This window comes from Vicugna pacos, chromosome 11, assembly GCF_048564905.1.
Source record: "Vicugna pacos chromosome 11, VicPac4, whole genome shotgun sequence".
Classification (NCBI taxonomy): Eukaryota; Metazoa; Chordata; class Mammalia; order Artiodactyla; family Camelidae; genus Vicugna; species Vicugna pacos.
This window is the reverse complement of record NC_132997.1, coordinates 76211825-76233821: the sequence shown is the minus strand read 5'-3', so window position 1 is coordinate 76233821 and position 21997 is coordinate 76211825. Positions and strand designations below refer to the sequence as shown.

General features: G+C 37.9%; 2 protein-coding genes across 5 annotated transcripts in view; both read right to left on the bottom strand.

Moving 5' to 3' along the window:
* Positions 1-14323, bottom strand: part of ABCC2 (ATP binding cassette subfamily C member 2) — a 56692-nt gene extending 42369 nt beyond the window's left edge. For both annotated transcript variants that reach the window (XM_006210529.4, XM_015244657.3), the window contains exons 1-3: positions 14048-14323; positions 11859-12032; positions 743-856 (exon numbers count right to left, since the gene is read on the bottom strand). In XM_006210529.4, the coding sequence (XP_006210591.2) occupies positions 743-856; positions 11859-12032; positions 14048-14080 (321 nt within the window). In that variant the 5' untranslated portion in view covers positions 14081-14323. The remainder of the gene's footprint in view (positions 1-742; positions 857-11858; positions 12033-14047) is intronic.
* A 3006-nt stretch (positions 14324-17329) lies between these two features.
* Positions 17330-21997, bottom strand: part of CUTC (cutC copper transporter) — a 44588-nt gene continuing 39920 nt past the window's right edge. The window contains exons 12-13 of one of the 3 annotated variants that reach the window (XR_012077537.1): positions 19656-19873; positions 17330-17611 (exon numbers count right to left, since the gene is read on the bottom strand). The gene's annotated coding sequence lies outside the window, so the exon portion shown is untranslated. Of the gene's footprint in view, positions 17612-19655; positions 19874-20208; positions 20354-21997 lie in introns of those variants that run through there. The other 2 variants (XR_012077539.1, XR_012077538.1) reach the window with 2 other exon arrangements.

Below are 21997 nucleotides of genomic sequence, written 5' to 3'. Positions count from 1 at the left end.
CTGCCTAGACCCTTGTTTGTTTGTTTTATAAAATGGTAACAAAGTTCCTACAGGGGCCAGGCAGACCACGTTACTCAGCCAAGTGAGGATGGAGGACAGTGCTGAGCACAAACCTGGTCTAATGGGAGCAACTGCTACTCAGTCCTAGCTGACTGTTGCCCTATGGGAATGTAGGCCCACAGTTCCCAGGCATTCTGATTTTTCAAGAAAGTTTAGAAATCCAAACAATTATATTGGATTGTCCTCTTTTAAAATGATGCTAAATCAACTGTTTTTTAAATACTGTACAGCTTCCCTTCCCTACCAAAAAAACTATGTCTGCAGGAGACAGAGCAGTTTCTGCTGTCAAGTTTATACAAACAATTCTAGATTCAGTGATCCACTGATTAGAGTCACAAATCAATTTTTAAAAATAACGTTTACAGCATTTAGAAAATTATTTTACATTAAGAAACTTGGGTTTCATCTATGATCCTTAGATGGCAAGATATGAGGCCATAAGGGACACATCTTAGTCATTAAAACTAGTACTTACCCTAGGAAGGAAACATGATAAACAAGTATTAAAAAGCAAATGAAAAGCTAAAGTTTGTTTTACCCTATTACAACCAAGCTTTGCCTCATCATAGGTCCCGTGAAAAAGGCTGATGAAATTGGACTTAATTTCAATCCACCAGAGCAAATTTCAGCTGACTATGAGTAGGGAGAAGATAAACAGGGTGGAAGTGATGATGGGCCTTACCCATGTGGCCAGGTGGAGGCTTGGATTGGTGTATCTAACGGCAGGGACCGTGTCTTCTGTGAGTGCCAGGGCCAGATCTATGGCTGCCAGAATAAGAAGAAGCCCAACAATCACCTGAGAAGGCAAAAAGACCACTGTTAGGAGGATATCATTCTTTAGAACAGAATGGTTCTCAGTAATGGATGGTAAAAATGGCAGGCAGTGCAAGATAACAGTGCAACCTAAGTGTCCATCAACAGATGAATTCATAAAGATGTGGTATAAATATACAATAGAATACTACTCAGTCATAAAAAAAGAATGACAGTTCACCATTTACAGCACCATGGATGGACCTGGAGGGCAATTATGCTAAGTGAAATAAGTCAGACAGAGAAAGACAAATACTCTGTATCACTTATATGTGGATTCTAAAAAAATACAACAAACTAGTGAATATAACAAAAAAGAAACAGACTCACAGATATAGAGAACAAACTAGTAGTTACCAGTGGGAGGGAGAAAGTGGAGGGGCAACAGAGGTAGGGGATTAAAAGGTACAAATTATTAGGTATAAAATAAGCTACAAGGATGTGTTATACAAATGGGGAATATAGCCAATACTGTATAATAACTACAAATGAGTATAATCTTTAAAAATTGTGAATTACTATGTTGAACATCTATCACTTATGTAACATTGTAATCTATCACTTATGTAACATTGTACATCAACCATATTCAATTAAAAAAATAGCAGGCAGTGATTCAGATCACACACTCAATAAATATTTCTGGAATCAATGGATACATACTGTTCAAGCAATAGAATAAAGTTCAACGTGTGGTATGATAAGTGTTGCTAAGGAATGTTGAGTGCGATAGTTTTAAAGTATGTCCACAAATTCTGATACTCCTCCCTTCAAAAAATAGAGTGTAGTTCCCCTTCCCTTGAGTATGGGCTAAACTCTGACTCGCTTATAATGAATGGAATATGACAGAAGTGATGGTGTGTGACTTCCAAGAGAGGTCATAGAAAACAATGTTGCTTCCTCCTTGTTCTCTCTCGTAGACCACTCACAGCAGGGGAAACCACCAGCCTCCTTGTGAGGACATTCAAGTAGCTCTATGGAGAGGTCCACTTGGTAAGCAACTGAGACCTCCTGCCAAAAGCCACATGGGTGAGTCAATTAGAGGCAGATCTTCTAGCCCAGTCAAGCCTTCAGTTGACCTTAGTCCCAGACTACATATTAATTGCAACCTCATGACAGACCCTGAACTCAGATAAGCTGCTCTCGTATCCCTGACCCACAGAAACTGAGATAAAAAGTGTTTATTTTTAAGCTGCTGAGTTTGGGGATAATTTGTTACATAGCAATAGATAACTAATAAAACAGATTTAAAAGGGAGAATTTCTCCACCCCAACTGGGATGGCACTATTCCCTTTCCTCGGTCATTACTGCCAGCCTTTTCTCCATAAAACTTTGAAGTTAATGATTGCAAATATGTGACCCCAGGATGACTCCAAGTTAGTCAGTATTTGTCCTATGATCTCATAAGACATGATACACATTGTATTGTCCTAAAGGACCACCCCCTACCCACCCATCAGGAGGGAAAATTATTACCTCTGCTGAGGAGGTACTCCAGTATCTTAGCCCTCAAAATGAAGATCGTTAGTACCACCTGTCCTATGCTCATCACTTCCTACTCCTATCCGTCTATGCCTACTCGTTTCTGTAAGTCTCATTAATCCAGAATGGCTCAGGCAGAGATATTGAGCCCTTAGTAATGAAAACCAGCCAAGGAGGGAGATGAATGCATCTTTAACTAACAGTACCAGTGCTATTATTTGGCAAGGTGTAGCGTCAAAGACATGTTAATAAGAGAAATGAATTTTTCCCAAGTATATTGCACTTTCCTCATATGAGACATAAGAGTTTTTGAGAAAATTCATAGCTTTTTAATTGGTAGGTTATGTTTCCCTTAAGGTAAGTTAAGAGATGAAACAGAGCAAGCTGGAGCTAAAGCATCCAAACTTAGGACCACTGAGTAAAGAAACTACGAACCTGCAGACCACTCCCCAGGCCAAGGAAAAGGAGGGGACTTTGCCACAATCTTACATATATTAAACTCGTACAAATTGATTAGAAGTACACTGAGCAATCCATATCAAAAAGGACCAACTTACATTATCAGAATTTCCTACAAAGCAATTAAAAGACAGCAACAAACTAACAACCCAATGCAAAAAATGGGCATAGAATACACATGAATAAATTAAAGAAAAAGAAACGCAAATAGCTTTTAAATATATAATAAGATGCTTAACCTCACTAATAATAAGGGAGTAATTTCAAATTGTAACAACATACAATTTTCACTTAACTGATTAGCAAATAGTAAAAAGTTATTGAAACTAAGGAAAAACCTCTACAGAGCAATTTGCAGCCTGAAAATTTTGAGTCCACATGCTCTTAACCCAGTAATTTTATTTCTAGGAATTTATCCTACAGACACATGCACAAGTATAAAGCTACTTATTGCAGCATTGCTTATAACGGCAGAAGGTTAGAAATCACCTCAATTTCTATCATACAGGACACATAAATTACGATATATCCAAATAACAGCACTTTCAAAGTCGTTATTAAAAATAAGCAGGCCTTTATGTGCTAAAATAGAAGTATCTCCAAGACACAGGAGAGTGTATTTAAGATACTAACATTTGTGTGAAAAAAAAATATACATATGGAGGTGTTTGTAAAAGCATACATTATTTCTGGAAGAGTATACAAGGAACTGGTATCAATGGCTGCGAGCTCAGACAGGAGTGAGTGACAAGTGTATCATGTATCCTTTTGTACCTTTTGAATTTGGTAACCCACTGCAAGTTATCTTTCAAAAGAAAAAAGGTGAATACACTAACACCCTCATTTTAAAAAATGAGCAAGCGAAGTGAACAGACAATTCACAAATGAAGAAATATCCTTAACAAATTTTTAAGAATCAACTGCGTTAGTACTTACAGAAATGCAAAGTAAGACAACAGAATGCCATTTTTGCACACAAAATTAAAGAAAAATACATTACTCAGTGCTGGCAACGGAACAGAGGCAAGCACTTGAACACACTTTTGGTGAGACTGTAAGTTGGTAAAAACTTTTCTAAATTATAAAAATTTTCTATTATGTTTTAAAAGCCTTAAGCTGCTCATATACTTTGATATAGTAAATCCACTTCTAGGAAATAATCCGATTTGCAGGCAAATATTTATGTACAAGAATGTTAACTGGCGTCTCATTTTTAATAGTGAAGAATTTATAAAATCTACAATAACCCAAAACAGTGATGGAGGGATTATTGTGTTGACCTGAAACAAAGAGACCGCCAGATATTTCTCCAGCAAAAATGGGGGTTTATTCAGCAGAGAACTGCATTTCCAGGTCTGAAACCACAGTGAGCTAAATGCAAGTCCCCCTATGACAAGGAAAGGAGAACTCATTTTACAGAGAGGAAAAGGAAGTTGGGAAGACTATAGTTAGCAAAGAGGCCATGGCTTTTCTTTGGCTGAGTCCTAGCCAGGAAAGAAAGGAGTCTTTTCTTCTTCCTGTTGGGCTCAGCTATTGTCACAGTGGGTGAGAGCTCCTTCTTCCAGTCTCCCACCTCTATTTCATTGAGGTTTCTGTTAATTATTTCTTTTTACAGTTGGGAGGTGTTGCAAGAGTTGTTAAAATAAGTTATGGTATATTCATGTGATGAACTATTTTGTAGTCATCAAAATTATGCTCAAGAATAATGTTGATAACACTGGGAAATGCTTTTTATATCATCTTAAGTGAAAAAAATAGACTATAAAATTGCATTCAATGAATTCAATTATGTTTTTCAAATATGCATAGAAAAAGACAAGAGTTTCCAGTCCAGGATGCCAGGTTAGTCCACCTGTTTCCCATCTTTCCCAACCCCACTGAAATGATGGTAAAGAATACACAAGAAACAAATCCAAAATAGCACTGAGAGTATGAAAGGGAAAGGGTGAGTTCAGTAAACTGATTACGTTTTAGAAGACAAAAAACAATGTGTCAATGGTGTCAGATAAAAGAGCAGAGAAAACAATGGCCCAAAAGACACACAAGAAAAGGCAGCAGTGAAAGCCTGAGATAGACATTACTGGTTGCTGTGCTTGTGTTGTCTGTCTGTCCCCCCAGATTCACTCTCTACCCTTGTCCCTTAGAGCCAGGAGTGGTAACAGTTCACTGCTAAGCCCCAGGTCCCTTTGCAAATACAACCTCCTGACATCATCCTATTTTGCCTCAGCCATCTGTCTCCTGTTAGGACCCTGACAATTAGAGTTGCCTACTCAAAGCTATGTCTTCTTCCTAACAGAACCCCTCTTTTGTAAAATATTTACCCTACTCGGCTCAGCCATATGCTTGGGTGGATGCTGCACCCATCTCCAACCCTAAGAAGGGAATTAAAACCAATCATGATGGTCCCATTCCTCTGGCCTATGACTGTTTTAGCCATGGGCATGTGACACAATTATGGCCAAAGAGAAATGAGGGATAGCTTGTGGGGACTAACCACCAGGAAGCTGAGAAAAATCAATACTTGCAAAGAATACAGCTGAGATAATTAAACAGAACAACTGATTCTGGGATGAAACAAACAGTAATGAAGTGAGCAGAAGAGAATTTTAAATTATTTTAAAATTAGTGTCCTAAGAGAGATTTGAGAAGATACTGCATCCATTAATATGTTGCTGTTAAAAAAAGTTATATTCAGAAATTAAGATGAATTCTTAGGTATCAAATCCATTATTGCTAAAATAAAGGCTCTTTAGGATGATTAAAAGAAAAAAATTAAGAAACTCTCTCAGAACATAGGGGAAAAGAGAAAAAGAAATTCTAAAAAGTTGAGGAGGATGATCAGTTCAGAGTCCAACATCTATCTAAAAGAAGTTCTGGAGCTATGGAATTTCAAACTTAGAGGAAAGGAAATGAAAAGAATAATACATAAAAATTTATGTATTATGCAGGTAAGAAAGATATGAGTCTTTAGGTTGAAAGTGTAGAACCCATTGAATGAAAAAAAGAACTCATTGAATGAAAAATGTAAACACCCTCGTGAAATTTCAGGACATCAAGGAAAAAGGATAAAAGCTTCAAGAGAGGATAACAAAGAATGAAAATAATTCTAACTTGGTAACACAGGATTTGGGGGAACAACATAGCAACATCTTCAGAGTTAAAAAAAATTTTTTTTTGAGCCTAACATTCCATTTCTAGATCAACATTTTCAGAAAGCAAGGACCTAGAGACTTTACTATTGCTGTCTATGAAAATTTAATTTGAGGCTGTTCTCCAAGAAATGTGGGGGCACTAATTCTCTTGTCTTACACAAAGGGGCATCAAGATGAGGATATAATGTACAGCAAGGTGACTATAGATAACAATACTGTACTGTCTATTTGAAAGTTGCTGAGAAAGTAGATATTGAAAGTTCTCATCAAACACAAAAAATGTGTAACTATGTATGATGATGAATGTTAACTGGACTTATTATAGTGATCATTTCAAATAATTATGTTATGTACTGAAATTAATATAACATTATATGTGAATTATACCTTTAATTTAAAAAAAGAGAGACTATAAACTGAAAAAAAAATCTCATTTAGTCTCCAGAACTTATATTCTAACTACAAGTTTGTCATTGTGATAATAGTCAAAATACTGTTACATACTTAAATTTGCTAAGAGACTAGATCATGTGTTCTCACACAAAATAAGAAATGATAATTAAAGATGATTTAAAGAAATAAAAAGATACCCCATGCTCTTAGATTGGAAGAATTAATATTGTTAAAATGGCCATACTACCCAAAGCAATTTACAAATTTAATGTGATCCCTATCCAATTACTCAGGACATTTTTCACAGAACTAGAACAAATAAGCCTAAAAATTTATCCTAAATTCTGAGTCTCGCACAAAAGACCCAGAACTGCCAAAGCAACACAGAAGAAAAAGAACAAAGCTAGGGGAATAACCCTTGCAGACTTCAGACAATACTACAGAGCTACAGTAATCAAAACAGCATGATATTGGCATAAAAACAGACATATGGATCAATGGAACAGACTAGAGAGCCCAGAAATAAACCCACACACCTACAGTCAATTAAGCTTTGACGAAGGAGGCAAGAATATACAATGGAGAAAAGACAATCTCTTCAACAAGTGGTGTTGGGAAAACTGTAAATCAATGAAGTTAGAACACTCCTTCACACCATATACAAAAATAAACTCAAAATGGCTTAAAGATTTAAACATAAGACCAGACACAATAAATTTAGAAGGCAAAACATTTTACAACATAAATCTCAGCAACATTCTCCTAGGACAGTCTACCCAGGCAATAGAAAAAAAAAAAGCAAAAATTAACAAATGGGGCCTAATTAAACTTGTAAGCTTTTGCACAGCAAACCATAAGCAAAACAAAACAACAACTTAAGGAATGAGAGAAAACATTTGCAAATGATGCGACTGACAAAAGCTTAATTTCCAGAATATACAAACAGCTCATATAACTTAATAACAAAGAAGCGAAAAAGAAAAAAAAAAAACCACCTAAACAACCCAATCCAAAAATGGGCAGATCTAAATGGACATTTCTCCAATGAAGGCATACAAATTGCCAATAGGCACATGAAAAAATGCTCAGTATCACTAATTATCAGAGAAATGCAAATCAAAAAACTACAATGAGGTATCACCTCACACCAGTCAGAATGGCCATCATTCAAAAGTCCACAAATGATATAAATGCTGGAGAGGGTAAGAAGAAAATGGAACCCTCCTACACAGTTGATGGGAATATAGTTTGGTGCAGCCACTATGGAAAACAGAATGGAGATCCTTAAAAAACTAAAAATAGACTTACCATATGATCCAGCAATCCCACGCCTGGGCATATAGCCAAAGGAAAGTCTAATTCGAAAAGATACATGCACCCTAATGTTCATAGCATCACTATATACAATAGCCAAGACATAGAAACAATCTAAATGTCCATCAACAGATGACTAGATAAAGAAGTTGCAGTATATGTATACAATGGACTACTACTCAGCCATAAAAAAGAATAAAATAATGCCATTTGCAGCAATATTGATGGACCTGGAGATTGTCATACTAAGTGAAGTAAGCCAGAAAAAGAAAGAAAAATACCATATGATATCACTTATGCATAGAATATGAAAAAAATGACACAAGTGAACTTATTTACAAAACAGAAACAGACTCACAGACAGAAAACAAACTTATGGTTATCAGCAAGGCAAGGTGCGCGGGAAGAGATAAATTGTGAGTTTGAGATTTGCAGACACTAACTACTATATGTAAAATAGATACACAAGTGCCTATTGTACAGCACAGGGAATTATATTTAATATCTTGTAGAAATCTATAAAGAAAAAGAATATGAAAACAAGTATATACATGTATATGTATCACTGAAACATTATGCTGTACATCAGAAATTGACACCCAAAAAAAGAAATTGCATGATAGGGGCATTAGCTAGTATTATGGTGGTAATCATATAGCAATATGTAAATGTATCAAATAACACATGTTGCACACCTTAAACTTATATAATGTTATATGTTAATTATATCTCATAAAAATAAAATAAATAATAATTATGTGACATGGCAGAACTGTTAGCTAAAGGTATGGTGGTAATCATATTGCAATATATAGTGTATCAAATCAACACATTGTCTAATTGTACACCTTCAACTTATACAATGTTGTATGTTAATTAAGGAAGAAAGAAGGAAAAAAGGAAGGAAGAGTGTAGAGTGTAAAACTGATGGCAGATTTTCTTAGGTACAAAAGGTAACCTACAGAAGAACAGAAAATAATCATACAAAATTAAAAGACTAAGAGAAAGAGGAGGAGAGGAAAAGGAAGCTAGGGAGTTGGGTCAATGAGCTAAATTCCTTGTCTTTCATAGAGGACATAAATAGGTCTTTTTTTAAGTTGATGGATCAAGAAATATAGGTCTAAACACATTATTTGCAGATATGGAGTCAACCATCAAAATAATTTTAAATGGAGGCCTCTAAAGAACAGGACCAGAAAGTAGAGGGGTGAAAAAAGATGTTTTCTTTTCATTTTTTTTTAAAAAGAGAACACAAGGAAACATCTCAAAATGTTAATGGGAGTACTTTTATCATACTGATAAAATTATCAATGAATTTCATTTTTTCCTATTTCCATAGAGTAGACAAACTTTCTACAATAATCATGCATTATTTTTATAATCAGAAACACATGCAGGCTTTTCTAATCAGGGTCAGGGAAATATTGCGGTTGTCTAATGATTACCAGACCCTTAGTCTTTGCCCTTAATCTCTGATTCACTGGAGGAGATGCAAGCACACATGGAGTTTACTAAACTCAACTTCCTAAGGAGACACAACCTCATTGGTATTAAAAAAGAAAGAGTCGTTTGGCCATAGTTAATATCTTTCCATCTCCGCACAGTCCTCCTTTTCTCAGTGCTTTATGAATGTGCTCTGGTTGAACATTCTACCCTTTACAGAGGGTGCCTATTTCTACCAATTCCCTGGCAGACAAATGTCTAACTTCAGTTCCAATATTTTCAGGAACTATATCCACCAGCAGTCCATTTTATTATAAGAGATATTATTATGAGAAAATTCTTCTGTATGTTGGGCTAAAATTGGGTCTCCAGAAACAACTGATACTGCTTACCTTGATCTTGCTGTCTGAAACTTTTCAGAACAAGTTAGGCAATCTTCTAGATATTTTTCTACAAACACTTGAAGCTGATTACCACATCTCACTGGTTCACAACACTAAGTCCATTTTTGCTACACATCTGACCTCAGCATGTCGACAATGTTCAGAACAAAACTCTTTTGTTTCCCTGGGACTAAATATGAGCTCATTCATTCATTTATTTTTTAATTCAATGCATTCAATTACCAACTGTGCACAGGGTCCTTTCAGTAAGGGTGCACCTTTGAACAAACTGGTAGAGTCTCTTACCAGCTTAGTCAAGCAAATTGACTTAATCCAGATGAGGTAAACACTGCACTAATGGCCAAACAACAATGACAGTTCAAGAGACTCAGAGAGGAACAAACAGCCCAAAGGCAGGTAGAACAGGAGGTGGAGAAATGAAGTCAAGTTGAGGAGTGAGCCTAGAAGGTTCTCATAGAAGAAGTGAACTGTTACTTTGTGAGGAATTATACTTCTAATTCTTCCAGAGAAGAAACCAATTACTTTGAAATTTTTAAGAGGAAGCTAATCTGGGCCTGTCACTCTCAAGGTGGAGGACCAAAAAAAGGATAAATTATAAATGAAGCTCCTGAAACTATGAGCAAGGATGAGTGGATTATTAGTTGAGCAAGGGTGAATGGATTATTAGCTGCGGGGGGGAGGGGAAGCAAATTATGTTGCTTTTCTTTTTATCTATAGAGTTTCATCTATAGAGAGTTGTGTTTATAAAAGTTAAACAAAATACTGATATGTCCAAACAACGGAATATTATGGATGAAACTTGAACATGGATGAACCCTGAAAGCCTTACTCTAAGTGAAAGAAACCAATCACAAAAGATCACGTGTTACATGGTCCCATTTGTATGGAACGTCTAGAATAGGGAAGCTATGGAGACACAAAGTGCATTAGTGGTTGCTTAGGGCTGGGGGAGATGGGGAGATAGGGGTTGACAGATAATAGGTTTCTTTTTGAAGGAACAAAATACACTGTGGTGATGGTTGCACATATGAAAATAATTTAAAAATTGTATTTAAAAGGGTGAAATTGTATAGCATGTGAATTATTTCTCAATGAAGCTATTTTTTTAAAGTTAAGTAATAATTATGAAAGAAACAAGACACTGATTTACTCATTACCCAACCTTTTCTTGGAAGCAGAAAATGATAGAAGACCTCTTAATTGACTGACTCTAACCCAAAGCTCTATCTCATCCCTAAGGGTACTGAAGCATGCTGTCCAAGGTTCAGGGTCTAACATATTCTTGATTCAATCCCAATACCTGGAGTGCATTTAATACTAACATTCAACAAATGGGTACTGAGTGCTTGGCCCTCAGGTCAACAAAGGAGACAATGACTCAGCTCCGGGCTCTCAGAGACTGCTCTTTTCCTATTCAGAGTAGACAAAACCCACCGCCACTCCACCTCAGGATGTCAGTGTAAATCCAACTTCCTTTGGCCAAATTCCTTCCTTCTTTTAAGGCTGCAGTAACCTGGAGTCGTTGGTCTGTATGCCCATAGAACAGTGATTTACCTTTCTAAAGCTCTGTTTAATGATCAGGACAAACAGAAAAAAGCCTTGTGAAAAGAAGCAGATGGTAGATTTTAAGAGGCAGCTTTTACAACCTCAGCTGAGAATCTTTCAGTTCCCATAAGACCTTCTCTGCATTAATCAGTGCAGCTGGCTGAGGGGCTCCTACCTTTATTCCTCCTAGGCTTTATCCCACAGCCCCTGTCCTTTCCATTATTTCCCTACTCAGGCATGTCACCTTGAGCACTCACCCTTCCTTCCTCTACTGTGATGATCATCCAGACTCATAGAAGACTTTGGGAAAATGGAAACCCTATTTCAGAGGCAAGTTTTGGGAGATGATGTTTGGATTGCCTGAATGGTGCAGAGGACACAATATATAGTTAATTTTTACCTCATGGTAGATGCCAACTGAATTATAGTCTTCTGATTTATTATAACAGTTTAAAGATAGATAATCCAGTGTTTGCTCCTCAACTGCTGAAAAGACAACTACTTGACTGACTGATTACTCATCATTGGTGTTTCAGGAGTCCAATATCCATAAAACGTAACAGTCAATATTCTTATGCAAAAATCAAAGTAATCTTAACTAAGAAATATGGCAAGGGACCAATGAGGCATAGGGCAGGTAGAGACAGGGACATTGAGAGCATGGCTCTTCTTGAGACAACAGCACCTGGGAAAGCAGATTCAAGAAATGGAAGAAGACACTTTAACTACTAAAAAAATGTCTCTATTGTGCATCACGAAATTAGTCAGGAAAATATAATAGAGTTCCCATACCTGCTTAGCAAGGTAGAGTTTGGTTATAGAAGATCTCTTGGTCCTGGAGCTATATACATGGAGTAGCTGCCAAGGGGCCAGGAGCCAGAGGAAGCCCAAGGGAATCCACACCAGAACAGTTTGCTCAAAACAAAGTGGCAGGTCCACCTCTGGGCTATCCAGGAATGAGGAATTCTGGAAGACAAAAACAAAATGTTTGTTGGATACACACATTTTTGAAGAGAGGAAAGCAGCCTCAGCCTACTCTCACCCCTACCATTGCTTCTAAACAATTATAACACAGTTTTGTTTTTTGTTCTTAATGGAGGTACTGGGGATTATACCCAGAACCCTGTGCAAGCTAAGCATGTGCTCAACCACTGAGCTATTACCCACCCCCCACCCCAACTCAGTTCTATATCCATATTCAGCCTGACTGTAGTAGAGAATAACCTTTATTTTGTTGGAGGTTTACAGGGACACCATGACCTAGCCCACAGGGATGGCTGCAAGAACAAAGAATGCCTGCAGCAAGATTACATCAACTACATCCCCTCCCTCATTTTTTGTATAAAAGGACCCCGTATTCTGACTAGAGCAGGATGGTTCTCCAAGATATTAGTCTGCCATCCTCTCGGTCTGCCAGCTTTCCGAATAAAGTCGCTGTTCCTTGCCCCAACACCTCATCTCCGGATTTATTGGCCTGTCGTGGTGTGAGCAGAACAAGTTTGGACTCAACAACATGACCATTTAACTATTCAACTCCACTGATACAAAGTTGCCATTTAATAACATTTAGTGACCCTTCTGGCCAGTCCAATCTCTAAAAACCTTTCTTTCAGTGATTCTAAGTGAATTTCTCCAACAACTATTCTGAGTAAACTTCACCACATTTACCAAGTTGTGGCAAGAAGAGTGACCATTCCTCAAGTTGTGGGAAGAGGACCAACCCAAAGGGGAGAATATCCCTGGGTTATAAAAACTTCTTTTTCTAGCTTCTAGCACTGATTGAACTCACTGGCAGACATTCAGATAGGCTTAATGCTTAGTTTTGAGCTTAATTCTCAAAAATGCTTAGTCATTCTCCAATAACTAATCTCCTATGGCCCTGAGGGCTTCTGTCAGAACTCAAGGGCCTTAAGTCATGGGAGCAACAATGGCACACTGGAGGAAGACTTATTCCCATCAAGTTTTCTCCCAGTCTTTGCATTCTGCAAAAATAGAAGTGTCTTGTGAGGTGAAGGTTGGGGCACCAGTTCTTATATCTGAGTCATGTGGGGGTATATTTCTCTTTTCTTACAAATAAATATATTTTGCTTTGTACAGCTGTTTGCACATACTCTTAAAGATTGAGGTGCCCTGACCAAGATGATCTGTCAGATGATTCTCAGAGAGAATTCTCAGAAGGCGGCCTGGCGAGATCCTGGGGCAATCTTAAGCCCCACCTTCCTGTGGTATACATGTTTAGCCTTGAGGCCCAGGTTCTTTCCAGGATGGGAAATGCTGCCTGATCTTCTTATCTAAATTATCTAACTTCAGAATCCAAAAGAATTACCTAAGATAGTTAAACTATTTTAACAAGCTCTCTAGGTGATTCTGATGCTGATGCCCAGAGTCTTCAGATCACCCTTTCTCAAAAATCACTAAATTTCTATTCCACTAAACCATCTGGTACTCTTGCTCACCCGGTCTTGAAATTCTCTGCTCTGATGGTTCAAACATTGTCTCAGTTCTCTTTATGCCCAAATTTGCATCCCTAGCCTCAACTTCTAGTCCATATTTTTATTACTAATTACCAGATGCTCTAGAAAATATCAGTATCATTTCAACATCAATATATCTCAACAAGACTCAACCATGGACCTTCTCTTCTCTCTCCATCCTCCACAAACTATACAATTTCCCCGCATAACACTGATGAAACTGGAAGCCTTTCCCCTATTTCTCTTTAGAGAAGGCAGTTTTTCAGTTAGCTAATCTAAGAAGAAAGTCTGGGATACCAATTAAACATATGTTAGAGAATAAATATATTATCTCTCCCACATAAAATATCCTCTGGAGATATGATGACTTTTCTTGAAAAAAAAAAAAAAACAAAAACTGAGCATTAGACCAACTGCACATCTAATTTTTCTGTTTGTTATTCTAGGCTCATCTAATATGTATTCTGAGTCTGAGAAGAGTCAGTGAGGACAAATGTAATTTCTTACCCAAAAAGTAGAGTTGCAGAACTTCTCCAGCATGATTCCTGGATCACTTCTGGAATGAAGACTCCTGTATGACTGTGTTGTTTCTTACTCACTCTTTCCCTCAAAGAAGGTGGAAGGCAAGTAGCAATGTGTTATCTCCCATTCTGATGTCCTGATGTTCCAACAAAGGCGGGTCTTCTGACCTTTCATCCCAACAGTTTAATCATTAACCTTGCTGAGATGTGTATTTACATCACCCCAGTGGATAGATATGTGACTGAAGAGCCCCGAGGACAGGCAGACGCACTAATTCCCAAAGTACCAGAAGCTTCTGCTGATGTGTAGATATTTAAAAGAAGCCCCTGAAAGATGTCGAGCCAGCTGTTGCCAGCCTTTCTGGCTCCTGAGGACACCTGACCTAAAAAGAGAAGCATCACTTGGGAGGGCCTGTACTCCTAAACGTGCCATTTTACTTCTGCTCTCAGGCCTTAGAGTTTATAGAAATGTGAAATATCCTACTTCTTTACATTTTTAATTAAGAACTAGAATTTAAAATATTAAAAATAGTGTAAACTTTGTTTGAATAAGTCAGAGTTTAAAATAGCATATCCAATGTGAACCTACCTATGTATATGTAATTTATGCATTTATGCAATAAAATGTTAATTTAGCTGTTAGGATTGTGAATGAAAAAATACTGTAAGCCATATCAGTAAACAAAGAATGCTGAAGCCATCAAGTCATTGGCCAACTCAGGATGCACACAAGAAGGGAGGCCGGTCTCTGCAGCCATACTGAGAGGACTCAGAATATGAAAGGACAGGATACTGGCCTTAGATAGCTAGGTGCCTGTCAAAGGAATGATTTCAATGAGCCCAGACCTTTGCTCCTTGCCATACATAGAAAAGTGCTAAATTCTTTAACTTGAGATGTCTGGTTTTCTTTTTAATGTTCCAACTACCTGGTCTTTGCTGTAAAACTCCTATATATTCTGGCTTCTCCCCTACCTCTTGGGAGCAGTCCCTCTGAGTGATCTAGGAGGCTGTCATCCCGGGCTTGAAGGGCTTCGAGTCCTCAGAAATGTCCACCGAATAAAATGTAACTCTCAACTTTTAGGTTGTGTGATTTTATTTCAGTCGACAGGACTGTGGACCATTTTATTGTCCTTTTTGCTTGTCTGTATTTTCTGATGTTTCCATAATTGTCAGCTATTATTTTTGTAATAATATTTTTAAAGCAAATTATTTGTAGTGTGGTGAAAAAAACATGTAATGTAAAATTTACCATCCTAACCATTTCTAAGTGTACTGTTCAGTAATGTTAAGTATAGTCACACTGTTGTGCACAATCTCCAGAACTTTTTCATCTTGCAAACTTTTTCATCTATACACATTAGACAACTACCTCCACCCTCCTTAGTTTTTCTTTTAAAATCAGGGCACATTGAGGGGCAGGTATAGCTTAGTAGTAGAGCACATGCTTAGCATGCATGAGGTCCTGGGTTCAATCTGGTACCTCTGTTATAAAAATAAAGTAAAATAAAATAAAAGCAGTGTACCCTAAAATAACAGCAGCTGGACATGCTTGCCAACATATTAAAGTGTAAACACCATCATTTGGAGGATCATGTGGTACCATTTTAGTTGTTAACACAAAAAAACACTCTTCGTTCTGTGGTATATACAGACTGTATCTACAGAGATTAACAAAACAAGAGAGCAATGCATACTTTAATGTATATATACCATATAATTTAATGTATATTTTAATGTCTGGCCAAAGGTTAACTATACCTTTGGTTACCTCAAATTCACAAATGATAAAAATATTTACCACTACTACAGGTGGATATGTTCTGGATTATTAATATCTGAAAGGAATATAAATTTTATTTAGACATTCCTTTAGTTATCTTCTCATAAGATAACCATAAGATGAACTTCCACACTTTTCTATGTGTCTATAGCAGCGTAAAATGATTTAGGCCTTGGGATGAGGTAAGATCCAGGATCAGATAAAGGAATGACATCAGTATAGTGGCTTTGGCACAGACCTCTAACCATACCAACAGAATCAAGCTGGAAAGATGATGTAATTATAGCTTTTTAAAAATCCACAGTGAGGATACAAAGAAATCTAAACGAACCAAATGACAGCTTGGTTTGGCTTGTAGGCCAAATCCAAATTGACTTGTTTTCGTCTGGCCCTGGAGTGAAGAATGGTTTTCACATTTTTAACTATAAAGTGTGAAAAAGACTATTCAGCATGAACAGACTTTCAATAAGAATTTCTCAGTTTTGCCTCTTGCCCTCAAAGCCCAAAATATTTACTATTTTGACCCTTTAAAGAAAAAGTTTGCCAACTAAACTCCAGAAATGACAAGACCTTTACAAGATAGGAGAGGGGCACAGAAGATTTCATCTCTGCCTGGGAGCAAGGAGGAAAAATATACCATAAGGGGGGTTCAGGAGAAACCAGTCTATATTCTAACGAACTTTTCCAGGCCATGTGTGGGGCTAGCATTATAATTTAGAGGAGCCCCAGAAACAGACTGCACTAACCCCAACTCTTTGCCACACTGGACTTACTAAATGCTAAAAACAGTACGACAAAATGGGAGGAGGCAGTTAGGAGAGCTGAGAGTAAACACCTGGCATTCTAAGCTTTCACCTACAGAAAGTTAGGGCAGAGGCAAAAGAGCTGAGAGAAATCCCTCCAATGCAATTACACCTTCACAGAGAGTGAGACAACACCAATCATCCTCAGAACAGCCAAGGGAGGCAGCGGGGCTGATAGAGGTCTCCCAGGAAAACAGAAAGCAAGGAGCAGCAACGAGGGAAAACAACCCAGAGAGCTTTACCAAGATTTTCTCAGCTGGGTCCTACCATCAGAATCAAAACAAGTACACAGCCTCAAGGTGAATCTCGTTCCAGCTTACCCAGATCCCAAAGGTCCACAGCTCACCTTCCCTGACTCTTCTGGTGAGTGGTACAGGTAGTGATGGAGTTTTTTGGCTCTCACTAGCCGAACCGTTTTTCAGAGTTGCATTTATCAAATTATTCTTCCCCTCTGGCATCAGTGATGTGGGATTTTGGCTGTCTCACCATTCACTGGTGGTGATTTCTATCAGGTAGCGTTCAACAGGAATCCATTCTGTGGCAGGTGGCAGACAACAGGAAATTTGGGTTTTTTTAGCCTTGCTTTCTTTTGTCTTTCATAACTCTAATATTGCTGTTACTGAATCAAATTGGGTCTGCTCACTCATGCACAGTAAAGCCAACCTACTGACACGAGGTAGTGGTACAGGAAAGTGCAGCATTTATTGCTGGGGGCAAGCAAGGAGTCCAGGGCAGCCAGTACTCAAAACGTGCCGATGGGTTTCGGGAAGGCATTTTTAAAGCCAAGGTGAGGGAGGGGCTTCCCAGGGTAAGTGATCAGCTCGTGCACAATTCTCTGATTGGCTGATGTTGAGGTAACAGGGCGGTGTCAGAAGGTTATCAATCCTTAGGCGCCAGTAGGTCTGGGGGCTACGTGCTCATGATCATCAAGTACTTAATTTCTTCCATTTGGTGATGATTTTAGCATCTGTAAAACAACTCAGGAAATGTGAATCAGATACTACTATCTAGGTACTTCAGAGAGGAGCTAAAGCAGAGGATATGGGGGAGGGGTCTGTCCCAGGAAGGTCCTATCGGGTCCTGCATAGTTACATTTCCTGGCATTTATAACTATGTTTGAGACTGTTCTTATTATCATGTGCTTCTGATCAGAGTAAGAATACACTGTGTATATTGCATGAACACCAATGTGTAATTCTAAGGCTCAGAGACTTTCTCTTCCCCCCAAACCTCTAGCTTTTTTCATGTCTACCCATTAGTTGTCAATATCTGTTAAATGGAATTCCTACGCCAGGTATGACAAAAATATACAGGAACTTTTGACTCTAATAAAGGACAATATTTAAGTGGACTTAAACAGAAAGGAACAAAAATCACTAGCATACAGGTGTCAGCTTTCTTTGATTAGCATACTAAAGTTTCTAAATTAAAACAGAACTCCAATTTAGGTCCCTTCAGGACTCTTTAAATAAGGCTAGAGAGAGAAAAAAACTATGTTATTAAAATTTAGGAAATTAAAATTTTTAAAATGAGGCTCCATTACATAAATTAAGGTTTATACATTGCCAAACTCTAAGCAAGTTTTATTCTTTTAAAAAATTGAAAAACAATACCAGTATTACAGTTCCCTGCCAGATTCAAAAGGAAACCATGAAATGACTCAGAATCACTGTAATGATATTCCTCCAAGGATCTTTTTGCTGTCAACTGAAAAAAAAATGCGCAACCTAAAAGTTGAGAATTATGTTTTATTCGGTGGAAATTCTAAGGACTTCAAGCCTAGACTTCAGCCTTCCACATAGCTCTGAGGGACTGCTCTGAAGAGGTAAGAGAGTAACCAGGGTATATAGGAGGTATATATAACAAAAACCAGGTAGTTGGAACATCAAAAGATTACTGTTAATTAAAGAAAACCAGACACCCCAAGTTAGTGAATTTAGTGCTTTCTTTGTACAGGAAGATGCAAGAGTCTGGGCTCCTTGAAATCATTCCTTTGATATGCACCTTTGCTATCTAGGGCCAGTATCCTGTGCTTTCCCATCCTGAGTCCCTTCAAGGTGCACCGTTGTGGGTGGCTGCAGTGGCTGAGGCTTGGCAGCAGGCAGCCCACTTATCTCCATCCTGAATTCCCTCAGGGCTCACCATCAGCGGTGGCTATAGTGGCTTGATGGCTGCTACATCCCTTGTTTACTGATATGGCAGGCAATGCTTTTCATTCACAGCTCCTTGAACTCAGTGATTCTCGAACTTTTTGGTACTAGGGCCCTTTTTATATTCTTAAAAACTTATGAGGCTCCCAAATAATGTTTTTATGTAGGTTACATCAATTGATATTTACTATGTTAGAAATTAAAACAAAAAATTTAAAATATTTATTAGTTCATTTAAAAATAACAAATATATTTCATGTTAACACAAATAATGTATTTCTATCTAAAATAACTATCTTTTCCAAATTAATTTAAAAATACTGAAAATTTTTCACATTTTTGCAAATAGCTTTTAATGTCTGGCTGGACATCCAGACAGCTGGATTCTCATATCTGTTTCTTCATTCAGTGTGTTGTGATATCACACACTATGCGGTTTCTAGAAAACTCCACTGTACACTTGCTAAAGAATGAGAGTTTTAAAAGACATATTACTATTATAATGAAAATAGTTTTGACTATACAGATCCCCTGAAGTGTCTCATAACCCCTAGATATCCCTAGGCTACACTTTGAGAACCACCAATTTATCTTACTAATTTTAAATTCCTAATAGAGAAAAGCACCTCTGTTTCCACCTTAAATATGGCTATTTTATCACAATTAGTTCCTCTGGTTTGCTAGAGGAGTTAATTTTTTTTTCATTTTATGAGTATGAAATGTTTTCTGAGCAAAAAAGTGATATATTTTGTCTACCTCTGGAGAAAAGGAATAAAATAGATCATAATCTGTATTAGTTCTCTGTTTTTTAATATAGGTGATTACATAACAATCAGTCTAAGTTTAAACCCAGATTATTACCTCTCAGTTTCTGTGGGCCAAGAATTCAGCCAAAGAGGAAATGTCTTGTCTCTGTTCCATACTATTTGAGGTCTTAGCAGGCAGACTTGAGGCTGAAACATCTGTGGGATCATCACTTGTCTGTCTGGCAGTTAATGATGGTGTTGACTGGTGGCCTTGCTGGGGCTGTTGGCAGAACGGCCTTTTCCTGTGCCTTGTGCTTCTTCACAACATGGCACCTGAGTTCCAAAGGCAAGTGTACTAGAGAGTGAGCAAGCTGTAAACTTGTCATGATCTAGCCTCAAAAGTCACATACCTTCACTTCTGCAATATTCTGTTTTTCAGAAGTACATCACTAAGCCCTACCCACACTCAAGAAATTAGATATCACCTTTGAAGGGAGATATGTCAAATTATTTGTGGACTTATTTTTAAAACCACTGTTACAGAAATGACAGGCCAGCCAAGAAACAAGCACCACTCGGAGGGTTGGAGTACTCAGATTTATTACGCCAGCAGGCTCAGAGGGGCTTCTGCTCCGAAGCTCTGAGCACCTCCAAGATGTGCGCATGAGGTTTTATAGGGTTAATTACAAGCTTGGGGTACTTGGCCAATAGGCATGGAACAGCTTTAGCAGCATCATTATCACAAAAGTAGAGGCAGGGAGGCAGCAAACCAACATTTCAAGGCCAGATATGTCTCTTTGAAAATCCAGCTGGCTAGCAAAAAAAAAACACGAACAGGGAATCAGTAAACCGACACTAATTAACTTAGATTTACGAGTTAGCCCAGCAGAACTCAGATCAGTAATCCGACACTTGTTACACTTAGATTTGTGAGTTAGCTTGTTAGCCCAGCCCGGCTTTTGCTTCACACCACCACATAAGGCCTCTTAAAATTTAATGGAGCTCCTTTTCTGATTGGCTAATAAGACTAATAAGTGTTTATATAATTTTAAATAAGAGAAATTCAAGGATTTATTCAAATAATCTGCCATCACGAATGAGAAAAGATATTAACTATCTCAAAATTGTCTCATACTTCTTGGTGTTGTCCAAAACTATTTCCAGACTTTTTTGGTAGCAGGGGAAGGGAGTAACTGCACAGACAGTAGAGAGAGTACTTATATACCCCCAATTCCCACCCACCTCACACACACAGAGTGTCTCCTATTATAATCTTGCATTAGTGTAGTACATTTGTTATAACTGATAAGCAAATATTGATAATTACTAACTAAAGTCCATAGTTTACACTTTTGTGTTGAATAGTTCTACGGGTTTTGACAAATGCATACTGTATCCACGATTACAATATGTGAAAGAAAAATATTGCAAAGCACATTGTGAAGGAAATTTAGCTGGACTAACTCGTAAATCTAAGTTAATTAGTGTTGGTTTTGGTTTGCTGTTCATGTTTTTTTTTTTTTTGCTAGCCAGCTGGATTTTCAAAGAGATATATCTGGCTTTGGAATGTTGGTTTGCTGCCTCCCTGCCTCCACTTTTGTGATAATGATGCTGCTAAAGCTGTTCCATGCCTATTGGCCAAATACCCCAGGCTGGTACTTTACCCTATAAAACCTCATGCACACGTCTTGGAGGTGCTCAGAGCTTTGGAGCAGAAGCCCCTCTGAGCCTGCCGGTGTAATACATCTGAGTACTCCAACCCTCCTAGTGGTGGTTGTTTCTTGGCTGGCCTGTCGTTTCAGTAATGACATCAGTAAACAAAGAATGCTGAAGCCATCGAGTCATCTGAGGCTGCCGCCAGCCCCCAGTTAAGACAAGCCTTTAGCCCAGCCTCTGCTTCCACTCACAATGGTGCACTCTGAGGGGACTCAGAATAAAAAAGGACAGGATACTGGTGCTAGATAGCTAGGTGCTTGTCAAAGGAATAAATTTAATGAGCCCAAATGTTTGCTTTCTCCCATACATAGAAAAGCGCTAAATTCTTTAACTTGAGATGTTTGGTTTTCTTTTAGTTAACAAGTAATCTTTTAATGTTCCAAATACCTGGTGTTGGTTGTAAAACTCCTATACATCCTGGCTCCTCCCCTACCTCTTATGAGCAGTCCCACAGAGCGACCTGAGAGGCCATCATCCCGGGCTCAAAGAGGTTTGAGTCCTCAGAAATGTCTGCCAAATAAAATATAATTCTAAACTTTTAGGCTGTGCATTTATTTCAGTTGACAAATATCATACAGAACAGTTTCATTGCCCTACAAATGTCCTGTGCTCCATCTATTCATCACCTATCCACTCCTCCTCAATCCCTAGTAACCACTAATCTTTTTACTGTCTCTATGGTTTTGCCTTTTCTAGAATATAATATAGTTAGAATCAATCATACAGTATGTAGCTTTTTCA